The 22,606-nt window shown below is 36.0% G+C and overlaps 1 protein-coding gene and 1 non-coding gene across 2 annotated transcripts; one reads left to right on the plus strand and one right to left on the minus strand.

Annotated features, from left to right (window-relative positions):
- Positions 1-1,322: 1,322 nt before the first annotated feature.
- LOC130959067 (small nucleolar RNA R71) lies at positions 1,323-1,430 on the minus strand. The gene has a single exon (XR_009078163.1). It is a non-coding gene; the product is annotated as a small nucleolar RNA R71 (small nucleolar RNA).
- A 13,775-nt stretch (positions 1,431-15,205) lies between these two features.
- On the plus strand, positions 15,206-18,168 carry LOC130956527 (transcription factor HRS1-like). Its single transcript, XM_057883576.1, has 5 exons — positions 15,206-15,657; positions 15,753-16,084; positions 16,182-16,605; positions 17,068-17,144; positions 17,558-18,168. The coding sequence occupies exons 1-5, from the start codon at positions 15,405-15,407 to the stop codon at positions 17,867-17,869; spliced, it is 1,398 nt and encodes a 465-aa protein (XP_057739559.1). The 5' UTR covers positions 15,206-15,404; the 3' UTR covers positions 17,870-18,168.
- Positions 18,169-22,606: the final 4,438 nt, after the last annotated feature.

The raw sequence follows: 22,606 nt of genomic DNA on the forward strand, positions 1-22,606 counted from the left end.
TGGGCGTTTAACGCCCAAAAAGGTAGCATTTTGGGCGTTAAACGCCAGAATGTATACCATTCTGGGCGTTTAACGCCAGGATGGTGCTAGGGGGAAGATTTTGTTTTCAAAATCAATTTTTTCAAGTTTTCAAAGTTTTTCAAAATCAAATCTTTTTCAAATCATATCTTTTCAATCAAATGTTTTCAAAATCAATTTCTTTCCTTTTTCAAAGATACTTACTAACAATTAATGATTTGATTGAACATTTTTTGCCTTTTCTGTTGAGGAAGGTTTTATGTTTGACTCATATCTTTTCTTGTTAGGCAAGTCACCAATTTTCAAAATCAAATCTTTTAAAATTGTTTTCAAAACATATCTTTTAAAATTGTTTTCAAATCATATCTTCTCAATCACATCTTTTAAAACCAATCATATCTTCTTAACTACATCTTTTTCAAAATAGTTTTCAATCAAATCCTTTTGATTTCTAATTTAAAAATCTTTTTCAAAAATCACTTGATTTCTTTTTCACTATTAATTTTCGAAAATTATCAATCAAATTTTCAAAATGTTTTCAAAATCTTTTAATTGAATTTTCGAAAATTCTCTTCCCTCCTTCCCACATCCTTCTATTTATGGAGTACCACTCCTTCTAAATGCACAATTCGAACTCTAACTAATAAAGTTCGAATTCTTCTTCTCATTCTTCTTACTATTCTCTTTTCCTCTGACACCTCAAGGAATCTCTATACTGTGACATAGAGGATTCCACATTTTCTTTTTCTCTCCTCTTTCATATGAGCAGGAGCAGAGACAAAGGCATTCTTGTTGAAGCTGATCCTGAACCTGAAAGGACCTTGAAGAGAAAGCTAAGAGAAGCTAAAGCACAACTCTCTTTAGAGGGCCTGACCGAATTCTTCAAGGAAGAAGAACACATGGCAGCCGAAAACAACAACAATGCCAACAATGCAAGGAAGGTGCTGGGTGACTTCACTGCACCTACTCCTGATTTTTATGGGAGAAGCATCTCTATCCCTGCCATTGGAGCAAACAACTTTGAGCTTAAGCCTCAATTAGTTTCTCTAATGCAACAGAATTGCAAGTTCCATGGACTTCCAATGGAAGATCCTCATCAGTTTTTAGCTGAATTCTTGCAAATCTGTGACACAGTCAAGACTAATGGGGTTAACCCTGAGGTCTATAGACTGATGCTATTCCCTTTTGCTGTAAGAGACAGAGCTAGAATATGGTTGGATTCTCAACCTAAAGAAAGCCTGGACTCTTGGGAAAAGCTAGTCAATGCCTTCTTGGCAAAGTTCTTTCCACCACAAAGATGGAGTAAGCTTAGAGTGGAAGTCCAAACCTTCAGACAGAAGGATGGAGAATCCCTCTATGAAGCTTGGGAAAGATACAAACAATTAATCAGAAGATGTCCCTCAGACATGCTTTCTGAATGGAGCATCATAGGTATTTTCTATGATGGTCTCTCTGAACTATCCAAGATGTCCTTGGATAGCTCTGCTGGAGGATCTCTTCATCTGAAGAAGACGCCTGCAGAAGCTCAAGAATTGATTGAAATGGTTGCAAATAACCAATTCATGTACACTTCTGAAAGAAATCCTGTGAACAATGGGACTAGTCAGAAGAAAGGAGTTCTTGAGATTGACACTCTGAATGCCATATTGGCTCAGAACAAGATATTGACTCAACAAGTCAATTTGATTTCTCAAAGTCTGTTTGGAATGCAAAATGCACCAAACAGTACTAAGGATGCTTCATCTGAGGAAGAAGCTTATGATCCTGAGAACCCTTCCATGGAAGAGGTGAATTACCTAGGAGAACCCTATGGAAACACCTATAATTCTTCATGGAGAAATCACCCAAATCTCTCATGGAAGACTCAAGAGAGACCTCAACAAGGTTTCAATAACAATAATGGTGGAAGAAACAGGTTTAGCAATGGCAAGCCTTTTCCATCATCTTCTCAGCAACAGACAGAGAGTTCTAAGCAGAGTACTTCTGACTTAGCAACAATGGTCTCTGATCTAATAAAGACCACTCAAAGTTTCATGAATGAAACAAGGTCCTCCATCAGAAATTTGGAAGGACAAGTGGGTCAGCTGAGCAAGAAAGTTACTGAACTCCCTCCAAGTACTCTCCCAAGTAATACAGAAGAAAACCCAAAAGGAGAGTGCAAAGCCATAACCATGGCCGAATGTGGAGAGGAAAGAGAGGAGGAGGACGCCACTGAGGAAGACCTCAGTGGGCGTGTACCAATCTCCTCTGAGTGCCAATGGGAATCTGAGGCTCAAAATGAGACCATAGAGATTCCATTGGACTTACTTCTGCCATTCATGAGTTCTGATGAGTATTCTTCCTCTGAAGAGGATGAGTATGTCACTGAAGAGCAAGTTGCTAAATACCTTGGAGCAATCATGAAGCTAAATGACAAGTTATTTGGAAATGAGACTTGGGAGGATGAACCTCCCTTGCTCACCAAAGAACTGGATGACTTGTCTAGGCAGAAACTGCCTCAAAAGAGGCAGGATCCTGGGAAGTTTTCTATACCTTGTACCATAGGCACCATGACCTTCAAGAAGGCCTTGTGTGACTTAGGGTCAAGTGTAAACCTCATGCCCCTCTCTGTAATGGAGAAATTAGGGATCTTTGAGGTGCAAGCTGCAAGAATTCATTAGAGATGGCAGACAATTCAAGAAAACAAGCTCATGGACTTGTAGAGAATGTTTTGGTGAAGATTGAAGACCATTACATCCCTACTGATTTCATAGTCCTAGAGACTGGGAAGTGCATGGATGAATCCATCATCCTTGGCAGACCCTTCCTAGCCACAGCAAAGGCTGTGATTGATGTTGATAGAGGAGAGTTGATCATTCAAGTGAATGAAGAATCCTTGGTGTTTAAGACCCAAGGACATCCCTCTATCATCATGGAGAGGAAGCATGAAGAGCTTCTCTCAAAACAGAGCCAAGCAGAGCCCCCACAGTCAAACTCTAAGTTTGGTGTTGGGAGGCCACAACCAAACTCTAAGTTTGGTGTTGAACCCCCACATTCAAACTCTAAGTTTGGTGTTGGGAGGTTCCAACACGGTTCTGAGCATTTCTGAGGCTCCATGAGAGTCCTCTGTCAAGCTAATGACATTAAAGAAGCGCTTGTTGGGAGGCAACCCAATGTTTTATAGTTAACTATTTTCTTTTGTTATTTTATCTTTTTTGTAGGTTGATGATCATAAGAAGTCACAAAAACAATGAAAAAAGCAAAAACAGAATGAAAAACAGGAAGAAAAACAGCACACCCTGGAGGAGAAGAAGCTGGCGTTCAAACGCCAGTAATGCTAGCTGTTGGGCGTTTAACGCCCAGTCTGGCACCATTCTGGGCGTTTAACGCCAGAAAGGGGCACCAGACTGGCGTTAAACGCCAGTAAAGGGCAACAACCTGGCATTAAACGCCAGGAATGGGCACCAGCCCGGCGTTTAACGCCAGAAATAGCTCAAAACGTGATTTTGAGCAACATTTGGTGCAGGGATGACTTTTCCTTGACACCACAGGATCTGTGGACCCCACAGGACCCCACCATCACTTTCTCTCTTCTTCCCCCATTCACCAATCACTTCAATACCTCTTCCCCAAAAAACCCTTCACCTATCAAATCCCATCTTTCTCTTCACCACTCACATCCATCCTTCATAAATCCCCACCAACCTCACCCTTCAAATTCAAACCACTTTTCCTCCCAAACCCACCCATCATGGCCGAACCATTACCCCCCTCTCTCCTATATATACCCTTCTTCAACCCTTCATTTTCACACATCCTAAACACCCCTTCTTTCCCTTCTTGGCCGAACACACCACCTTCCCCCTCTTCCTCATTTCTTCTTCTTCTACTCTCTTCTTTCTTCTTTTGCTCGAGGACGAGCAAACATTTTAAGTTTGGTGTGGTAAAAGCGTTGCTTTTTCATTTTTCCATAACCGTTTATGGCATCCAAGGCCGGAGAAACCTCTAGAAAGAGGAAAGGGAAGGCAAAGGCTTCCACCTCCGAGTCATGGGAGATGGATAGATTCCTCTCAAGGGTGCATCAAGACCACTTCTATGAAGTTGTGGCCTTGAAGAAAGTGATCCCCGAGGTCCCCTTTTCACTCAAAAAGGGTGAATATCCGGAGATCCGCCATGAGATCCGAAGAAGAGGTTGGGAAGTACTTACCAACCCCATTCAACAAGTCGGAATCTTGATGGTTCAAGAGTTCTATGCCAATGCATGGATCACAAAGAACCATGACCAAAGTGTGAATCCGAACCCAAAGAATTATCTCACTATGGTTCGGGGGAAATACTTGGATTTTAGTCCGGAGAGTGTGAGGGTGGCGTTCAACTTGCCTATGATGCAAGGAGATGAGCATCCTTACACTAGAAGGGTCAACTTTGATCAAAGGTTGGACCAAGTCCTCACAACCATATGTGAAGAGGGCGCACAATGGAAGCAAGACTCAAGAGGCAAGCCGGTTCAATTAAGAAGGCATGACCTCAAGCCCGTGGCTAGAGGATGGTTAGAGTTCATACAACGCTCAATCATTCCCACTAGCAACCGGTCCGAAGTTACCATAGACCGGGCCATCATGATCCATAGCATCATGATTGGAGAAGAAATAGAAGTTCATGAGGTTATAGCCCAAGAACTCTACAAGGTGGCGGACAAGACCTCCACTTTGGCAAGGTTAGCCTTTCCTCATCTCATCTGTCACCTCTGTTATTCAGTTGGAGTTGACATAGAGGGAGATACCCCCATTGATGAGGACAAGCCCATCACCAAGAAAAGGATGGAGTACACAAGAGACCCCTCTCACTAAGAGATCCCTGAGATTCCTCAAGGGATGCACTTTCCTCCACAAAATTATTGGGAGCAACTAAACACCTCCCTAGGAGAATTGAGTTCCAACATGGGACAACTAAGGGTGGAGCATCAAGAACACTCCATTCTCCTCCATGAAATTAGAGTAGACCAAAGAATCATGAGGGAGGAGCAACAAAGACAAGGAAGAGACATTGAGGAGCTCAAGCACTCCATAGGATCTTCAAGAGCAAGAAAGAGCCGCCATCACTAAGGTGGACCCGTTCCTTGATTTCCTTGTTCTTTATTTTTCTGTTTTTCGAATTTTAGTGCTTATGTTATCTATGTTTGTGTCTTGTGATCATTAGTGTCTTAGTGTCTATGCCTTAAAGCTATGAATATGAATCCATCACCTTTCTTAAATGAAAACTGTTTTTATCACAAAAGAACAAGAAGTACAGGATTTCAAATTCATCTTTAAAACTAGCTTAATTAGTTTGATGTGGTGACAATACTTTTTGTCTTCTGAATGTATGCTTAAACAGTGCATATGTCTTTTGAATTTGTGATTCATGAATGTTAAAATTGTTGGCTCTTGAAAGAATGATGAAAAAGGAGACATGTTACTGAGGATCTGAAAAATCATAAAAATGATTCTTGAAGCAAGAAAAAGCAGTGAATACAAAAAAAAAAAAAGAGAGAAAAAGAAAAAAAAAACGAAAAAAAAAGGGAGAAAGAGAAAAAGAAAGAAAAAGAAAGAAATAAAGTTGTGATCCAAGGCAATAAGAGTGTGCTTAAGAACCCTGGACACCTCTAATTGGGGACTTTAGCAAAGCTGAGTCACAATCTGAAAAGGTTCACCCAATTATGTGTCTGTGGCATGTATGTATCCGGTGGTAATACTAGAAGACAGAGTGCTTTGGGCCACGGCCAAGACTCAATAAGTAGCTGTGTTCAAGAATCATCATACTTAACTAAGAGAATCAATAACACTATCTGGATTCTGAGTTCCTAAAGAAGCCAATCATTCTGAATTTCAAAGGATAAAAGTGAGATGCCAAAACTGTTCGGAGGCAAAAAGCTACTAGTCCCGCTCATCTAATTTGGAGCTTAGTTTCATTGATAATTTGGAGTCTATAGTATATTCTCTTCTTTTTTATCTTATTTGATTTTCAGTTGCTTGAGGACAAGCAACAATTTAAGTTTGGTGTTGTGATGAGCGGATAATTTGTATGCTTTTTGGCATTGTTTTTAGTATGTTTTTGGTAGTTTTAGTTGAGTTTTTATTATATTTTTATTAGTTTTTAGTTAAAATTCACTTTTCTGGACTTTACTATGAGTTTGTGTGTTTTTCTGTGATTTTAGGTATTTTCTGGCTGAAATTGAGGGACCTGAGCAAAAATCTGATTCAGAGACTGAAAAGGACTGCAGATGCTGTTGGATTCTGACCTCCCTGCACTCGAAGTGGATTTTCTGGAGCTACAGAAGCCCAATTGGCGCGCTCTCAACGGCGTTGGAAAGTAGACATCCTGGGCTTTCCAGCAATATATAATAGTCCATACTTTGCCCAAGATTTGATGGCCCAAACCGGCGTTCAAAGTCACCTCAAGAAATTCCAGCGTTAAACGCCGGAACTGGCACCTAATTGGGAGTTAAATGCCCAAACTGGCACTAAAGCTGGCGTTTAACTCCAAGGAGAGTCTCTACACGAAAAAGCTTCATTGCTCAGCCCAAGCACACACCAAGTGGGCCCGGAAGTGGATTTTTATGTCATTTACTCATCTATGTACTAGTTTTCTATAAGTAGGACCTTTTACTATTGTAATAGGGAGACTTTGGTAGCTATCTTTGTTTTATGCTATCTTAGACCTTTGGGAGGCTGGCCATTCGGCCATGCCTAGACCTTGTTCTTATGTATTTTCAACGGTGGAGTTTCTACACACCATAGATTAAGGTGTGGAGCTCTGCTGTACCTCGAGTATTAATGCAATTACTATTGTTCTTCCATTCAATTCCGCTTGTTCTTGTTCTAAGATATCACTTGTTCTTCAACTTGATGAATGTGATGATCCGTGACACTCATCATCATTCTCACCTATGAACAAGGTGACTGACAACCATTCTTGTTCTACAAGCAACCAAGGCTTAGTGAATATCTCTTGGATTCTTTAATCGGAATCTTCGTGGTATAGGCAGGACCTGATGGCGGCATTCAAGAGAATCCGGAAGGTCTAACCTTGTCTGTGGTATTCTGAGTAGGATTCAATGACTGAATGACTGTGACGTGCTTCAAACTCCTAGCAGGCTAGGGCGTTAGTGACAGACGCAAAAGTATCGATGGATATTATTCCGGCCTGACCGAGAACCGACAGCTGAATTCCGCTATGCCGTGACAGGACATATGCAATCGCTTTCACTGAGAGGATGGGAGGTAGCCACTGACAATGGTGAAACCCTACACGAGCTTGCCATGGAAAGGAGTAAGAAGGATTGGATGAAGACAGTAGGAAAGCAGAGAGACGGAAGGGAAGGCATCTTCATACACTTGTCTGAAGCTCTTACACCAATGATATACATAAGTATCTCTATCTTTATCTTTATATTATTTTCGTTCATCATCATATACATTTGAGTTTGCCTGACTAAGATTTACAAGATGACCATAGCTTGCTTCAATGCTAACAATCTCCGTGGGATCGACCCTTACTCACGTAAGGTATTACTTGGACGACCCAGTGCACTTGCTGGTTAGTTGTGCGAAGTTGTGTAATGCCATGGTATTGAGCTACCACGTTTTTGGAGCCATTACCGGGGATTATGAGAGTTGTGAAAAGTATTGTTCACAATTTCGCGCACCAGATTGCATTTGCTTTGTGTGTATCAAAGTCAATCCCTTTTTTTATGAACAACAAAATCTAGAAAATTTTCTGCAGACACACCAAATGCACACTTCAAAGGATTCATCTTTAATAATTTTTTCCGCATCATGTTAAATGCCTACCTTAAATGATTAAGATGTTGGTCCACCAAATTCGATTTAACCATCACATCATCAATGTAAACTTCCATAAATTTTCCAATAAACTCATGGCAAATGGTATTCATGACACGTTGGTATGTTGCACCAACATTTTTCAAGCCAAAAGGCATTACTACCCATTCATATGTCCGTAATGTCCCAGGACACCGAAAGGCAGTTTTCGATACATCATCTTCAGCAATGAAGATTTGATTATATCCTGAATAACTATCCATAAAACTTAAAATTTCATTCCATGCAGTTCGAATAAATTTTGCATTGATTATATCCTGAATAACTATCCATATTCAATACACACTCGCAACTTTCCAATCTTTTTCATTACTGGAATAATATTTGATACCCATTCCACATAGCGAGCAGTTCGAATAAATTTCGCATTGATCAATCGTTCAATTTCCACTTTAATTTTCTGATTGATTTCAGTAGCAAACCGCCGAGGTGTTTACTTTACTGGTCGAGCAAATGGTTTCAATGCTAATCGATGTTCTACAAAAGAATGATCAAGACCAGGCATCTCATAATAATTCCAAGCAAAACAATCTTTATATTCAAGTAACAGACTTAACAAGTTTGTTTGAAATGGATCTACAAGATCCTTACAAATGTAAGTAAGTCAAACATTATCATCAGATCCTAAATTAATTTCTTCAAGAGGATCTTGTGACTTAAAACCTTTTTCGACATCATAATCTTTTACTGAATATTTTTCAAAACCCAACGGCTCCAGATAAAAAAATGCAATCAAAAGACAAATCAACAGACTCATTTGATATGAAAAAACTTTATTATCAACCAAATCAACAGTTGAATCTTTTTTCAGTACAATGGGTTTGGGCTATATCAATAGCAGTTTGATTGATAACATTACCAGAAATAGAAGAAAAAAATATGAACTTAAACCATGACTAAATTCGATTGAAGGAATCGAATTGATCTTATTAACTACACAAACTGAATTAAAACTTTTACATGATTCAACTTCATCAGAAGAATCACTTTTATTTTCAACAGAAGGAAAACAACTTATATAATTATTTAATATTACCAGGTAATCCAAGACACCTTGTTCATCAGCCATGGAGAGATGTCTTCAAACCATCGCCTTCGCAGAGCAATCCCAACCAGTCGGAGGAATGTCGAGCTGTGGATAACGGAGCTTGACATTCAGACCCGCTGAAGTCAAGAAACAACCTTCACAATTGAAGAAGTTGAGCACCCTGTCGATATTCAAAGGCTTTAGTTTATTATTATACACCTTAAAATCGACATGCAACTATTCAACATACAGACTCGAATCAGCCTTTATGACTTCAGGTTTCCCTTCATCTGGGTGCTTCCCTACTTTCATTAACATTCTCTCTGGTAATAAACTTATTACTGCTCCTCCATCGATTAAAACCTTACTCACCTTGATTCCACCCATAGAAGCTGTGATATGTAAGGGACAAAGATGAGATTTTTGTCTTTCAGTAGACCTCTGGAAATAGCCTGGTTCATCCTCATATCAAATGAATGAGAAACTTCCTCATCTTCTACGTCATAGTCTTCACAAGGATTCCCCTCGTATTCTCCCAGATACTCAGTTGGAATTATTGAAATAGTGCTCACTATTTCATCCGCACCCTCTTCGAAATACTCCTTATCTAGATCAGCATCTTTCTCTTTAGTAACCTTTGGGGGCTACTATCACAGCCTTGTCTTTATCCAGTTTAGCAGGTTCTTTCGAATATGTTTCTCCATTAATAGGGAATATTACCCTCAAATGAACAAAAGGAGTTACCCTATTGGCTTTTTCACCTTGAAACACCCTTGGAACCTGACGTCCACCTCTTCCTCTTTGATATCCTCTTGCTCGACCTTGAAAATAAGAGTACCGTCCCCGAGGAGGGCCTCGATGGCCCCAATGTGGGTTGTTCCTGTACTGAGAATCTCTATTATGAAACTCTTGACAATTTTGTATCCATTGAACACCTAAAGCTTGTGAATGACTTAAAGGTGTAGCAAGATTTCTCTGCTGACCACCAGAACTTTGCATCTCTATTCTTCGAGTTGGTTGTCTCTGATGAACCTGCTCTTCTTTGTGAGCTAATTATTTTTTCATTCTCTTTTTTTCGAAAATTTCTATGGCCTAGGGCATAAAAAACTGCATTACATCGAGGACACAGGGATACGTCTCGATATTTCAGTTTTTGTTGCATAAAAAACTCTAACAGTTCATCTTCAACTCCAGGATAAACCGCTCGAACGTTGGCCTCAAAGTCACCCAAAGCATTATCAAAATCATAAGAGAAACCAACCATATTAACAATGAAATATGGTTAAGCAAACTAGCTCCAGCATCAAAGGGATCAGAATCAACTTTCATTTCCTTCTTTCCATCTTTGAATTTCAACCTCCCTTCCATGATCACCTCTTGTATCAAGTCCCTGAAACAGACACAATTATTAGTCGAATGACTAGTTACTTGATGAAACTTACAATAGGTTTTCCCTTTAAATCTTTTATCGAAAGCAAAGTCCCGCCTTTAGGAAAGATTAATTGTTTATCTTTAAGCAAAATATCAAATATTTTATCTGATTTTAAAATATCAAAACTATATTTTTTTCACTCTTATATTTTGAGTCATTAGATTTATCAACATTTGAAATCTTTTTGAGTAAAAAACAAACATAAGGTGGTTCTTTTTTTAATTCAACCAAATCGACTTCTGCTTCAAAATCAGATCCCTCACTCGAGGACTCCATTGCAACATATGACACTTTCTCCTTTCGAGAGAAGGATTTACTCTTCAATTTTCTCTCACTTTTATACTGCTCTTCTTTTTTTCTAATCATTTCCATCTGGCGTACTTTTTCAGCCAAATGGGCAAGGTCAGGAATATGAACATTAAGCAACTGCCGGCGCATATAGAATCCTAACCCTATAGTTGCTATTTTTATTACTTCACTCTCAGGAAGAGATACATAACATTGATTCTGAGCGTTTTTGAAACGGATGATATAATCATCAATTGATTCTCCATCATCACATTTCAAAGCCACCAGATCGGTAACCGCCACATTTAAATCTCTTCTATAAAATTGAGTTGGAAAACACTCTCTAACTGTGCCCAAGTTATCATCGAATCAGTCTTAAGATTTGAAAATAAAGTAAATGCATTCTTCGTTAATGAAGAAGGAAAGAACTTCATTTTCAAATTCTCATCATTAGCCAAATTTTTTATCTCAACTAAATATCTAGCAATATGCTCAGCAGTTGATTCGCCAACTTCTTCCACAAATTTTGTAATTATTTTAGGATTCTTTATTCCTCTAGACACTTCTGCCATTTGAACTGCAACAGGAAAAGCAGATACAAAATAGGGTCGATTCATGAAACCCACATTAAATCCAACCCTATTGAGTACATCCTCAACAATTCTTGTAACTTGATAGTACTCACCAATTTGATTGGCACGCAATCGAGCCAACACATCATCGGCATTTTGGCCACGATGAATCACTTGAGGATTTTTCCTACTGATGAGTACATTGTCATTCTCATTTTTAAGTAAGCTTTCAATGCCCTCACGATTTTCTTCCATGCGTTGCCTATCTCCCATATCATAATCGACAATCGAGAAATCCGCTCAACTTGTCTAGTAAGACGCTCAAATTTTGTCTCATAATCTGCCATCATAGGGTTCAAAATTATAGTCATTTGTTGGGTTAATAAGTTAACCAAATCATGCTGACTTTCGTCGACATGTTGTTGAAATGCTGCCATCGAATTAGAAGCATACGATGTAGAACCCACATAACAATCCCTAGAATACTCGGGATGTTATTGCGACAGTGAAACATTATTTACCCCACCTGCACCTCCAAATCAAATTGAAGAAGCAAAACCACCTATTGGTGGTGTGTAACTTGCAGGAAGACCATAAGGTGGCTAGTCAACAGTTATTAGGGGTTGATTTTGTAATGTGTTACCACGTGGGCATATATTACGCCCATTATTCCCTATTTGAAAACTAGTAACCACCATGCTTTCATTCACCATATTCCCTTCTGGATGTGAAATGACATCCGCTGAAGACTGTGTAATTACTAGCACACTGTCACTTGTGGATGAACCGCCATTAACATTCGAAACCTCATCTGCCATGTGTACAATTCTTCCACTTTTCAATCGCATACACTATGGAAACATAAAAATCATTCGACATAATTAAGTTTTAAAACTGTCCTACTGGGCGTGCCAATTTGTTTTGTCGATTTTTAGCAAATCGAAAGTGGTTCGATAACTAGTGGTCTGGGAGCGAAACCTACTCTTTTGTGAGTACCAGTTTTCTAAAGTGCATCAAAGAACCTTTTCGATGAAACAAAATAAAAAGAAATCTAAAAGATGGACAAAAATAGACTTTGAAAATAAATTGATTGGAAATGAAAGAAATTGTATTGAATTTAAATAAAGCAGTAAATCCCCTTCGATAAGATCAAAGGACTTCGAATTCAAAAACAAAGTGCTGAAAGGTTAAATTGAACAAGGAAATTAAACATTGCTTAAAAGGTAAATTTACAAGAAAAGTAAAATGTTACTAAAAAATGTATATGAAAATTAAAAACATGGAAGGAACATGGAAGGAACCCTACAGAAAAGTAACTTAAACACAAACTCAGTAAGTCATTGGAATATGAGTGTGCTTGAGTATTTTTCTAAAGTAAAGTTACGACCTTTGTTCCTTCGAATCTTCTCCTATTTATAAGAACCTTCAACCAATCAAATTAAAATATAACTTCCATATATATTAATTCATGAGTAACTGTTCCTGCTCTTTTTGCCTAATATAAGTAACCATTTCAAAACTTAAATTCTTGGATTAAGCACATTGACCAACTCCTTGACTAAATATATCAACTGACTATTACTTTACATTCTTTAATAAATCTGTCACGATGTAATCCTTCAATTTTTGAAATAAAAATTTATTACTCTCCAAACTCAATATTCTTCGAAAATAAAATATTTCAACCAACAAATTTAAAAAAGCAAGTTTATTAAATAGTATTTAAGGATTCCTCTATCTTTTTGTTTGTGTTAGATGTTGACCCAACTAGTGCAAAAATTATAATAACTCATTATATAAGTGATTACTTCTTATATATATTGAGTCCTGACTTTGCCACCATATTTACCTAGCATCATTTTTTTCATCTATCACACATCTTTTTTATTTTTCGCATAACCCGAATGATCTCTTAACCTTGTATAGCAATATTTTGTAAAAATAGGGCTTCGTAGTAGAGAAATTATTTCTTTAAAAATTTTCCTCCCATTTACTTTTATTTTTAATTATCTATCTACTTCACAATATTTTCATGAAATATTTTAATAAAGTCACATTTTTCAATCGCAAAGTGTAGAACGTTCCCAATAATCTGGATTATTGCTTCTTAATATTGCTATTATTGACTATTGACTCTCCAGATGGTCGTGGTTGTAGTGGATGTTTTTGTAGATGCAATGTTTCTGCATACAACATTGCAGTGAAGGTTGCTAGATAGAGGCTGATATATTTCGAGTATAATCCACTTTATTAGACATATATTTGAACTACTCTAATCAAACTAATAAAATTGTGATAAAAAAAAAGTTTTTTCTTTCGTATTTTTTATTGGCTCGTTAAAAATTTGTAAATTTCACGTTGTTTTTTAGAAGGAATATTTTTTTGTTAAAGTCTACTCTTTTAAAGAAGAGTTCAATTAGAAGGAATCTAATATTTTCTAACAAATAGGAGCTATGTATATTTATAATTCTAAACTTTAATTATAAATTCTAAATCTAACCTTCTAACTGTAATCCTCTAAAAATGAAAATTAAAAAGACAATTTTATAATAAAAATTAATTAATTAAAAATTAATTTTTTATATGATTTAATTTAAATTATTTGGTCTAAATCTAAATCTTTTACGTGATAATAATTTGAAGTTTTTGAAACAAATTTCATAGACTAAACTAAATATAATTGGCAATATATGATGAAACTATATGTATCACAATGAATTTTAACTTTGTTAGAGAGCATTGATTATTCGAATGTTGGAAATTAAATCAAAATAAAAAAAATTAAAAGAAGCAAAAAGCATGGTTAATTAATTTAATCGGATTGATCGATAACTAATTATTAAACTGGTTCGACTTAGGTAAAAAATCAGTTGATACCGAATTGGTCAAAATGATAAAAAAAAATTGATTAATCAATTGAACCGATATAATTTTAATACTTAATCGATTTAAAATAATAAAAAATTATTTTTTAAAATATATATTTTATACATAAATATATTATTTTATTATATATAAATACTAAAATTTTTAAATTTCTAATTCTATTGATTTAATACTCGGTCTATTTTCGGTACTTTGGCTAAAAAAATATTAAGAACAAAACTCAAATTTACAGTATCTATAAGAATTGAAAAAAAAAAAACCCTTCGTTTTTCCTTCAATAATGTATAACTTTGAGTAGAATAAGTCTTTTACAGAGTTTATTTAATTAAAAATGAACCAAAACTAGAAAATTGCCATATATACAATTCTACTCAGCTTGGTCATAATGGTTTATAGATAGTAGGCAGCTCATAGTCAAAACTGACAGATGCATGAAGCAGCATTATTATTGTGGCAAAATTTAAGTGCAAGATGTGAGAAACAAAATCATAAGTCAAAATCATGCCAAAAGTAATTTCTCTGAAATTAGTCTTCATAGGAAATATATATACTCCTATAAATTCTCTTACTGTAATTTATATTGGTTATTTAATAATAAAATCAAGTAAGAATAGTACTAGTCAAAGAACCCGTACATTAATTATCCAGAATATTACTTCATTACAAATATAACCCCAGTAATGAAGTAGATTTTGATTAGAGTGTTAAGATAAGCTCCCTGATTCTTAACACGAGTAGTTTAGTCAAATAATGCATGAATGAGAAAACAGTAAGTAATGGAAAAAAAAAATATGAATGAGGTTTAGAGAGTGGGAACAGTGATCAATAGGATGAAATACGCGAGGACCCGAAAGTGACTTTTTCTTTTTTATTTAAAAAAAAAATAAAAAAGAATAAAACTCCGTGGATGCTTTCCTTTTCTCTTTCTCTTTCATTGTTTCTTGTTTGCGCAGAATCTTCGCGTTTCTGAAAATTTGCCTTCCTTCCAATCCAACCCACTTACTCCTTTTTCTTTATCAAAATAAAAGTATTATTTCATTAGTATATATATAAAATTCACATTCACATTCACATTCACAATCACATAACATAATTATTAATTAATAATAATAAAAAATAAGAAGAAGAATAATCTGTCGCAGAATAACACAAAAAACACACAGAGTCATTCAATATTTATTCCATTCCCATTTCCCCAACTTCTCCTCGCTCGCCATTTCCCTTTCTTTCCCTGTCTCTGAAACTCTCATCAATCAAACGATCTGAATTGAATTCCAACCGCAAACAGAGAAGAAGAAGAAGAAGAAGATCGAATTAGAATGGGTTCGGTTCCTGCAGAACTGAGCTTAGACATTAGAGCACCAACGCCACCACCCCCACCACCACCGTCAACACCGAGTTTCATTCCCAAAACCATAAGTGATTTCCTCTCCGCGCTTTCAACCACGGGAATCACAGCATCTGAGAAGCAATCCAGGATCAACGGTTTCCTCTCTCACTTGGAAGACGAATACAACAAGATCCACGCCTTCAAGCGCGAGCTTCCTCTCTCCATGCTCCTCCTCAGCGACGGTTCTTCCTCTTTCCTCCTTCGATTCTCCTCTTTCTTTGTTAGGCTTTTCAAATTATTCATTTATTTGTTTATTTCTTTCTTTGTTTGGTTGCAGCAATTGTGGCACTGAAAGAGGATTTGGAGAAATGCAGTGAAGGTGAGCGTAAATCTGAGCCAGTGCTGGAAGTGTTCATTCCTTTGAAGAGAGAGTTCGATCATAGCGAAGACGATGAAGAACATAATAATAATAATAATAATGATAATAACAACAACAATAACAATATTCGGCAGGAGAAAGAATGCAGAGATAAGATGAGTTGGATGAGTTCCGTTCAGCTCTGGAACGCTTCTTCTTCAACCACACTTAACAATAATAATAATAATAATGCCTTTGATAATAATCACAAACACCATCACCAAAATCATCATCATAAATTCGGAACAAAGGTAAATAAATAGTAATAAAATAACTTAAAATTCACGCACACTGTTTTTTTAGGCCTAGTGAGTGATCTTAACAGAGTTGTTTGTGTTGTGTTAACAGAAGAATCAGGAATGTGTGGTTGAGAATCCTTTTCAATCTCATAGCAATGTTAGAAATAATGGAGGAAGAGGGTTTATGCCTTTTACTTCATACACTTCTTGTTCAGTGCCGGTCACTACTGTGGCGCTCTCTGCAACCAAAGAAGAGAAGGAAGATATTGGTGCTATTAACAGGCTTCCTCTGTTGACCCCTGCTGCTGCTGGTGGTGGAGTGAAGACTCTCAGAGAAGGTTCTGGTTCGAGTGGATCCAGAACCAGCTCCAACAACAGGCCGGTTTCCACGTCTTCTCCTCCGGCGGCTGCGCACCGCACTGCCATGATGCCTCTTCAGCCTCAGCAGACTGCAAGGAAACAGAGGAGGTGCTGGTCCCCGGAGCTGCACCGACGATTTGTCAATGCGTTGCAAAAGCTTGGTGGTTCTCAAGGTTAGTCGTGAATTCATGATGATCAATCAGTATTTAATTTTTCATTGTTAGATATAGTAGTACTATTGTTTGTGAATTGTGATCTATGATTGATTTGCTTGAATTAGGAATGTTGTTATTGTGTTACTTTACTTTTGGTAATGAAGTGGAAGACTCTTAAATATTGTACTGATTTGGAAACTGCATTTAAAAGCCTTTTTAAGTTTGGGGAGTTGATGCTACAATTTATATACGAATTTGATGTGTTGGATTTATGAGTGAAACTGTGACTTAGATTGAAGTTAGATCAGGCAACAGATATATATGGGAATTTTGTGTGATTACGTATGTTTATATATAGATCATATTATATCATTTATATATGTCAATCTATGTAAACGCAAATTTGTAGCTCTTAATCGTATAAAATCATGTGTGGTTGATTTGTCTGATTTAAGGTTTTCTGGGTTCTGTATATTTCAGTGGCAACACCAAAGCAGATTAGAGAACTCATGCAGGTTGATGGACTCACAAACGATGAAGTGAAGAGCCATTTACAAGTGAGTTCTCGCTATTCCAATTTTGTTGTGTCTATTTTTGTTTTGGGGATGAGGCAATTATGGGAAAAAAGCAACTAAACCTTACATCACTTAGGTCCCGTTTGGTAACTCTGATAACATACTTATAGAGAGATACTAGAAAAAGTGAAAAACACAAACCTGTTTGAAAAAGGAGACAAGAGAAAAAAGGCAACATGTCTTTGTTTGGGAACAAAAATAGAGAGAGAACTTTTCTGTCTTGTTTCTGTTTTCTTTGTATTTTCTGTCTTGAGACCCTTATCAAATACAATCTAAGTTAATAGGTTAACTGCAGTCCGTTACATATATCAAACGATATTGCAGCTTCCTATGATGTGAGAAAGTCTGGATTGGATGTTAATGTGCTGTTTCTTTTATGACTACTATTATTGCAGAAATACCGGCTTCATACAAGAAGAGTTCCATCTGGAAGTGGTAACCATAGTCATAATCATAATCAATCTGTTGTAGTTCTTGGAGGATTGTGGATGTCACAAGGGCAAGATCAGTGCAATGACTCATCAAAGGGTAGTAGCTCTGGTTCCGGTTCGCCGCAGAGCCCCCTGCATTTAGCCACCAGATCTCGGGGAGGAACGTCCCCGGCTGAGGCTGATGACAGCATGGAAGATGATGAAGATGCAAAATCAGAAAGCTATAGCTGGAAAAGCCACACTCATCACAAACAAGTAAAAGTTGTTGATGTATAGGAAAAAAGTATACAAAAAAAGAGGAAAAAATACTACTCTCCACCATGAATTTTGCAGATAAAAGTATACATGGGAGGAGGTGATTTTTACCACTATATAAGTTAAGAGAATAATACATGACACGATGATATATAAAAGAAAAAAAAAAAAAGAAAAAGAGAAATGGGGAGGATCAACGGAGAGGCTATTCGAACATTTTTGAAGGCTTAGTTTTCCTTCTATACTACTACTGCTACTTGAGGTTTTATGAGACTTAAAAATCCTTTTCCTCCACATCAAGCAGTTCATTCTTTCCCAAACACCATATATTGGCATTCAATGATTTCAGGCCAAATATGTTGAGTTCAGGTTGTTATTGCAAATCAAATTAAATAGCACCTCCAATAGTTATCTGGCTTTGGTTTTTGATAAGATGGCCTTGATTGATGATCAATTCAATTTGCTACTCTCCGAACCTTTTTATCCTTATCTCATAATATAGTCAAATTGTCAAGATAACTTTCCTTTAATAATTTATGGGGATGGAAAAGAGAGTCGAGGTTTACATTAAAATCAAGATATTTCGCCATCGATGTGACATTGTATTAATTGGCTTGACACAGAATTGGAGAACAAGTTACACGTGTATTCCAACCTCAATTTTAAATTTTTAGAAAGAAAAGAAAATGCTATTTTAATCCACATTTAGTGACACAAAAAAGAGGATTTTTCAATATTTTTCTACTTGGTAAAAAAGAAAAAAAGGAAATTCGCCTTATATAATTCCGATTAATTTAGTTATTTGCAAAGCTGTTTATAATTGACAACTTTGAATTGTCGCTATATAGCATTAATGTTGTTATTGTTATACAGTAAAATGTTTTTTAGCAAACGTTTTGCTAATGCCCCCGCCCTATTACCGTATATTGTAGAAAGATGTAGACATGAACGAATGAAGCTGAAACCCAATATCTTAGTTGTGGATTAGATAGTATGACAAGCTGATTGAAAGCGCCTCCTATTTGTGTCTTTATCTCTAAGATACTCTATCAACACTACTCACTCATTGATGAGGGTGGTTGTTTATTTTTTGTTTAGTAGTGTATATATTTAATGTTAATTACAGCGTCATTACTGAGGTTGACACTTATTAATAGTTAGCAGTGTCTCCAAATTCTTCCCACATAAAACAACTTATGCGTGTTCACAGAACAGGGAGTAAGAGGAGAAACATTTAAGGTGTGATTCAGTAATAATAATATTTATTTACTAATTACTTATTCTTGTATATTCTTAAACAATTCCACTAGCTTAGTGAGTGTACTGGAAGTTTTCGGTACGGATTGTAAAATGAATCGAGAACTTGTGGGTCAAAACGATGGTCGGATTGTCTGATTGGAGCAATGGGAGTGGTACTTACAAAAACACTTCGACGCTCAAGTTGGAATGGATCTAAGAGGTGTGGGACTCTCCTTTATATAGGTGGCAATAATTATCCTATCTTATCTTATTTGGCCAAGATAAAGGGTATTTGAATTTGAATGTCGGTTAGAAGGTCTAGTAGGCCGGTTTTAGGCCTTCTAAAAATAGGAGGCAGGATGATCCGAGTATTCGAATTCAGGAGTCGTTTTAGGTACGAGATCCAAAGGCCGGATCCGTAACAGGGAGTTATCAGCCAATATTCAACCAATATTTAGAATGAGTTTTAATTAATTATTTAGCTGGATAAAATGTAAGTCTATTCAATTTTTTTTAAAAATAATTTTTTCTCTTTTTTTTTCTTCTTCTTCTTCTTCCTTCCAACATCACAATTTTGTTCTTCAACGTTAGATAACCACTGCTAATCACGGTCGCCGGCCGACTGACCATTATAAATTTTAAACTTTAAATTCTCGATCTCAAATTATAAACCTTAAATTTTTCTAAATTTCAAAATCTGAATCCTATATTCTAAACCTTAAATTATAAATTATAAATTATAAATTTTAATCTTTCTAAAGATAAAGGTTGAAAAAGTAATTTTATAATAAAAAATGGCTAAGATTCAATTTGGATTGGCTGCTGAAAAAATATTTAAATTTTTAATTTTTTAAAAAAATTAATAAAAAATTATTTCATATTTTGATAAACTTAAAAAAAAATAAATATAAAAGTACTTTTGATTTCCTTTTTTATTCAAATTGCATAAAAGGACAAGATCAAAACATAAAACTCATTACTAGCATGTGTTAACTCCTAATACATGCGATTAACATGTTAAAATATAAAGCACCACACAATCTTCTTTAGTAGTCTAATATCTCGATATAGCTATTGTATCTGTTTGCTCAGCTTGATTATATAAATAAAAAAATAAAAATGAATACATATTCATAACTTATAAAATACTAATCTCTTATAAAATTTCTTAATTTCTCCATCATTCCTACCTCTTTTTGAGTTAGTTTTTCCAATATAGTTCTATCATTATGGTCACTAGTATTATCATTACTATTATTTTTTCTTTCAATGTCTTTTATTTCTGAAATATCCTCAAATTACTCAATGATATTGCCATCATTTAAGTAAGTTGTGTAGAACAAAACAAGCTCATATGATTTAAAACTAAGTCTTGAGTTTGAAATTAGACATATTTTATAAAATCTTTCACCTTGCTTTACAAACTTCAAAAGTTCATTTAATATCGCTCCTCAAACTTGAATAATAGTAATTAAAAATCTCATCACATAATCTAAAAGGAGCAATTTATCATCTAAATGATGTTATAAACTCAGGAAGATTGACGGCGGAAGTAGGAGATGCATTTGGTGATGGAAAAGCATAGGAATAGGAACATGAAGACCATGTTGAAGAAGAATTTGAAACCGAGGCTGGCATGGCGGATGAAGATAATGAGGTTCACAGTGACAATCAAAGACAAATGTGTAACAAAGAAAATATTATGGCTATTCTTCAGAAGCAAAATGAAGCAATAGCTCTAAAATAAAGACATTCAAAGATAAAAGAAAAATTCAGTAGGTGTGTAACAAGTATTTTAAATGATTTTAAGTTAGAATGTTAGGAAGTTGGAAGAAGTTAAAAAATTGAGTATGATAAAAAATTTTAAAAACAAGTTTAGACTGGAGATGTTGGGTTTGATAGAGACAAAAAGGTGGTGACTAAATTTGATGTAGCACATATCTGGAAAAGTGATAGTGCTAGTTGGGAGTTTGTGAGTTCTGTTAGAGCATCCGGAGGATTATTGTTGATTTAGGATGAATCAGTGTTTAAATTGAATAATTGTTATAAAGGAGACAGGTGGGTTTTTGTGGAAGGTATGATGGTCAAAAACAATTTTCAATGTATTATTTGTCTGGTATATGGACCGCATGTGAGAGATGAAAGACTCTTAATGTGGGAGGAATTAAGTTATATTGCAGGTTTGTGTCAGGTTTCTTATTTTTACATGAGAGACTTCAATGAAATTGTGCATTTGAAGAAACGAAAAGGAGCGACAAATTTTTCAACGTTTGTTGAAGACTTTAGAACATGGATGAATGATATGGAGCTGATTAACTTGGCACTAAATGATCGCAAGTATATGTGATTTAGGGGACAATCTTGCAGTCGTATTGACATGAGTTTGCTTAGCATGGACTGGTTAGAAGTGTACCCAAATACACGACTAAGGAAATGACTAAGAGGATTATCAGATCATTGCCCCTTGATAATGGAAGATAGAAGAATCACTATGAGGTCAAGACTGTTCTATAACTTGGACTCGTGGTTCACGCATGAAAGGTTTCTAAGGATGATAATGGAAGAATAAAGGGGTTTAGGAGATATGCAATTCTTAGATAAGTTGAATGTACTGAAAACACCATTGGGTAGATGGCATAAGTGGCACTTTGGTGATATAAATGAGAAGATAAAGAAGTTTGAGGAGGAGATAAAGAAGATAGACGATATGATTAGCAACGGTGTATATGATGGTACGGTGGAGACCAGAAGGAAGGCACTAGTTAAGTGATGTAAGATGTGGTATGTTAGACAGGATATTCACTGGAAGCAAATGTCTCGATCGCGACATGCTAAGGAGATGGATCGGAACACAATATACTTCCATAATATTGCTTTGGCTAGAAGAAGGAATAACCAGATTGAGACATTGGTGATTAATGGGAGGTTGGTGAGGAATCAGGCGAGAATTAAGACTGCAATTAGAGATTTCTATAAAACCCTGTACCACCAAGAAGCTTCCCCAAATATTAGTTTTTTGGGATGGTTTAGTCAACCGGTTAGCAAGGGAGGAAGCTAAAGCGTTGGAGGTGATGTTGTCAGTGGAGGAAGTAAAAGAGGCAGTGTGGGATTGTAAATCTTTTAAGGCTTCAGGTAGTGATGGGTATAATTTGAATTTTATAAAAAAAATTGTTGGGAGAAAATTGGTGCAAAATTTACTATAGTTGTAATAGGCTTCTTTGAGATGGCAAGATTACCAACAGATTCTAATGTTATATGGGTAGCTTTGACTCCAAAATTTGTTGGCGCGAAAGAGATAAAAGACCTCAAACCTATTAGCATGGTTGGATGTATATATGATGAGCGGATAATTTATACACTTTTTGGCATTGTTTTTAGTATGTTTTAGTTAGTTTTTAGTATATTTTTATTAGTTTTTAATTAAAATTCACTTTTCTGGACTTTACTATGAGTTTGTGTGTTTTTCTGTGATTTCAGGTATTTTCTGGCTGAAATTGAGGGACCTGAGCAAAAATATGA

The sequence above is a fragment of the Arachis stenosperma genome, chromosome 10, assembly GCF_014773155.1.
Source record: "Arachis stenosperma cultivar V10309 chromosome 10, arast.V10309.gnm1.PFL2, whole genome shotgun sequence".
NCBI lineage: Eukaryota > Viridiplantae > Streptophyta > Magnoliopsida > Fabales > Fabaceae > Arachis > Arachis stenosperma.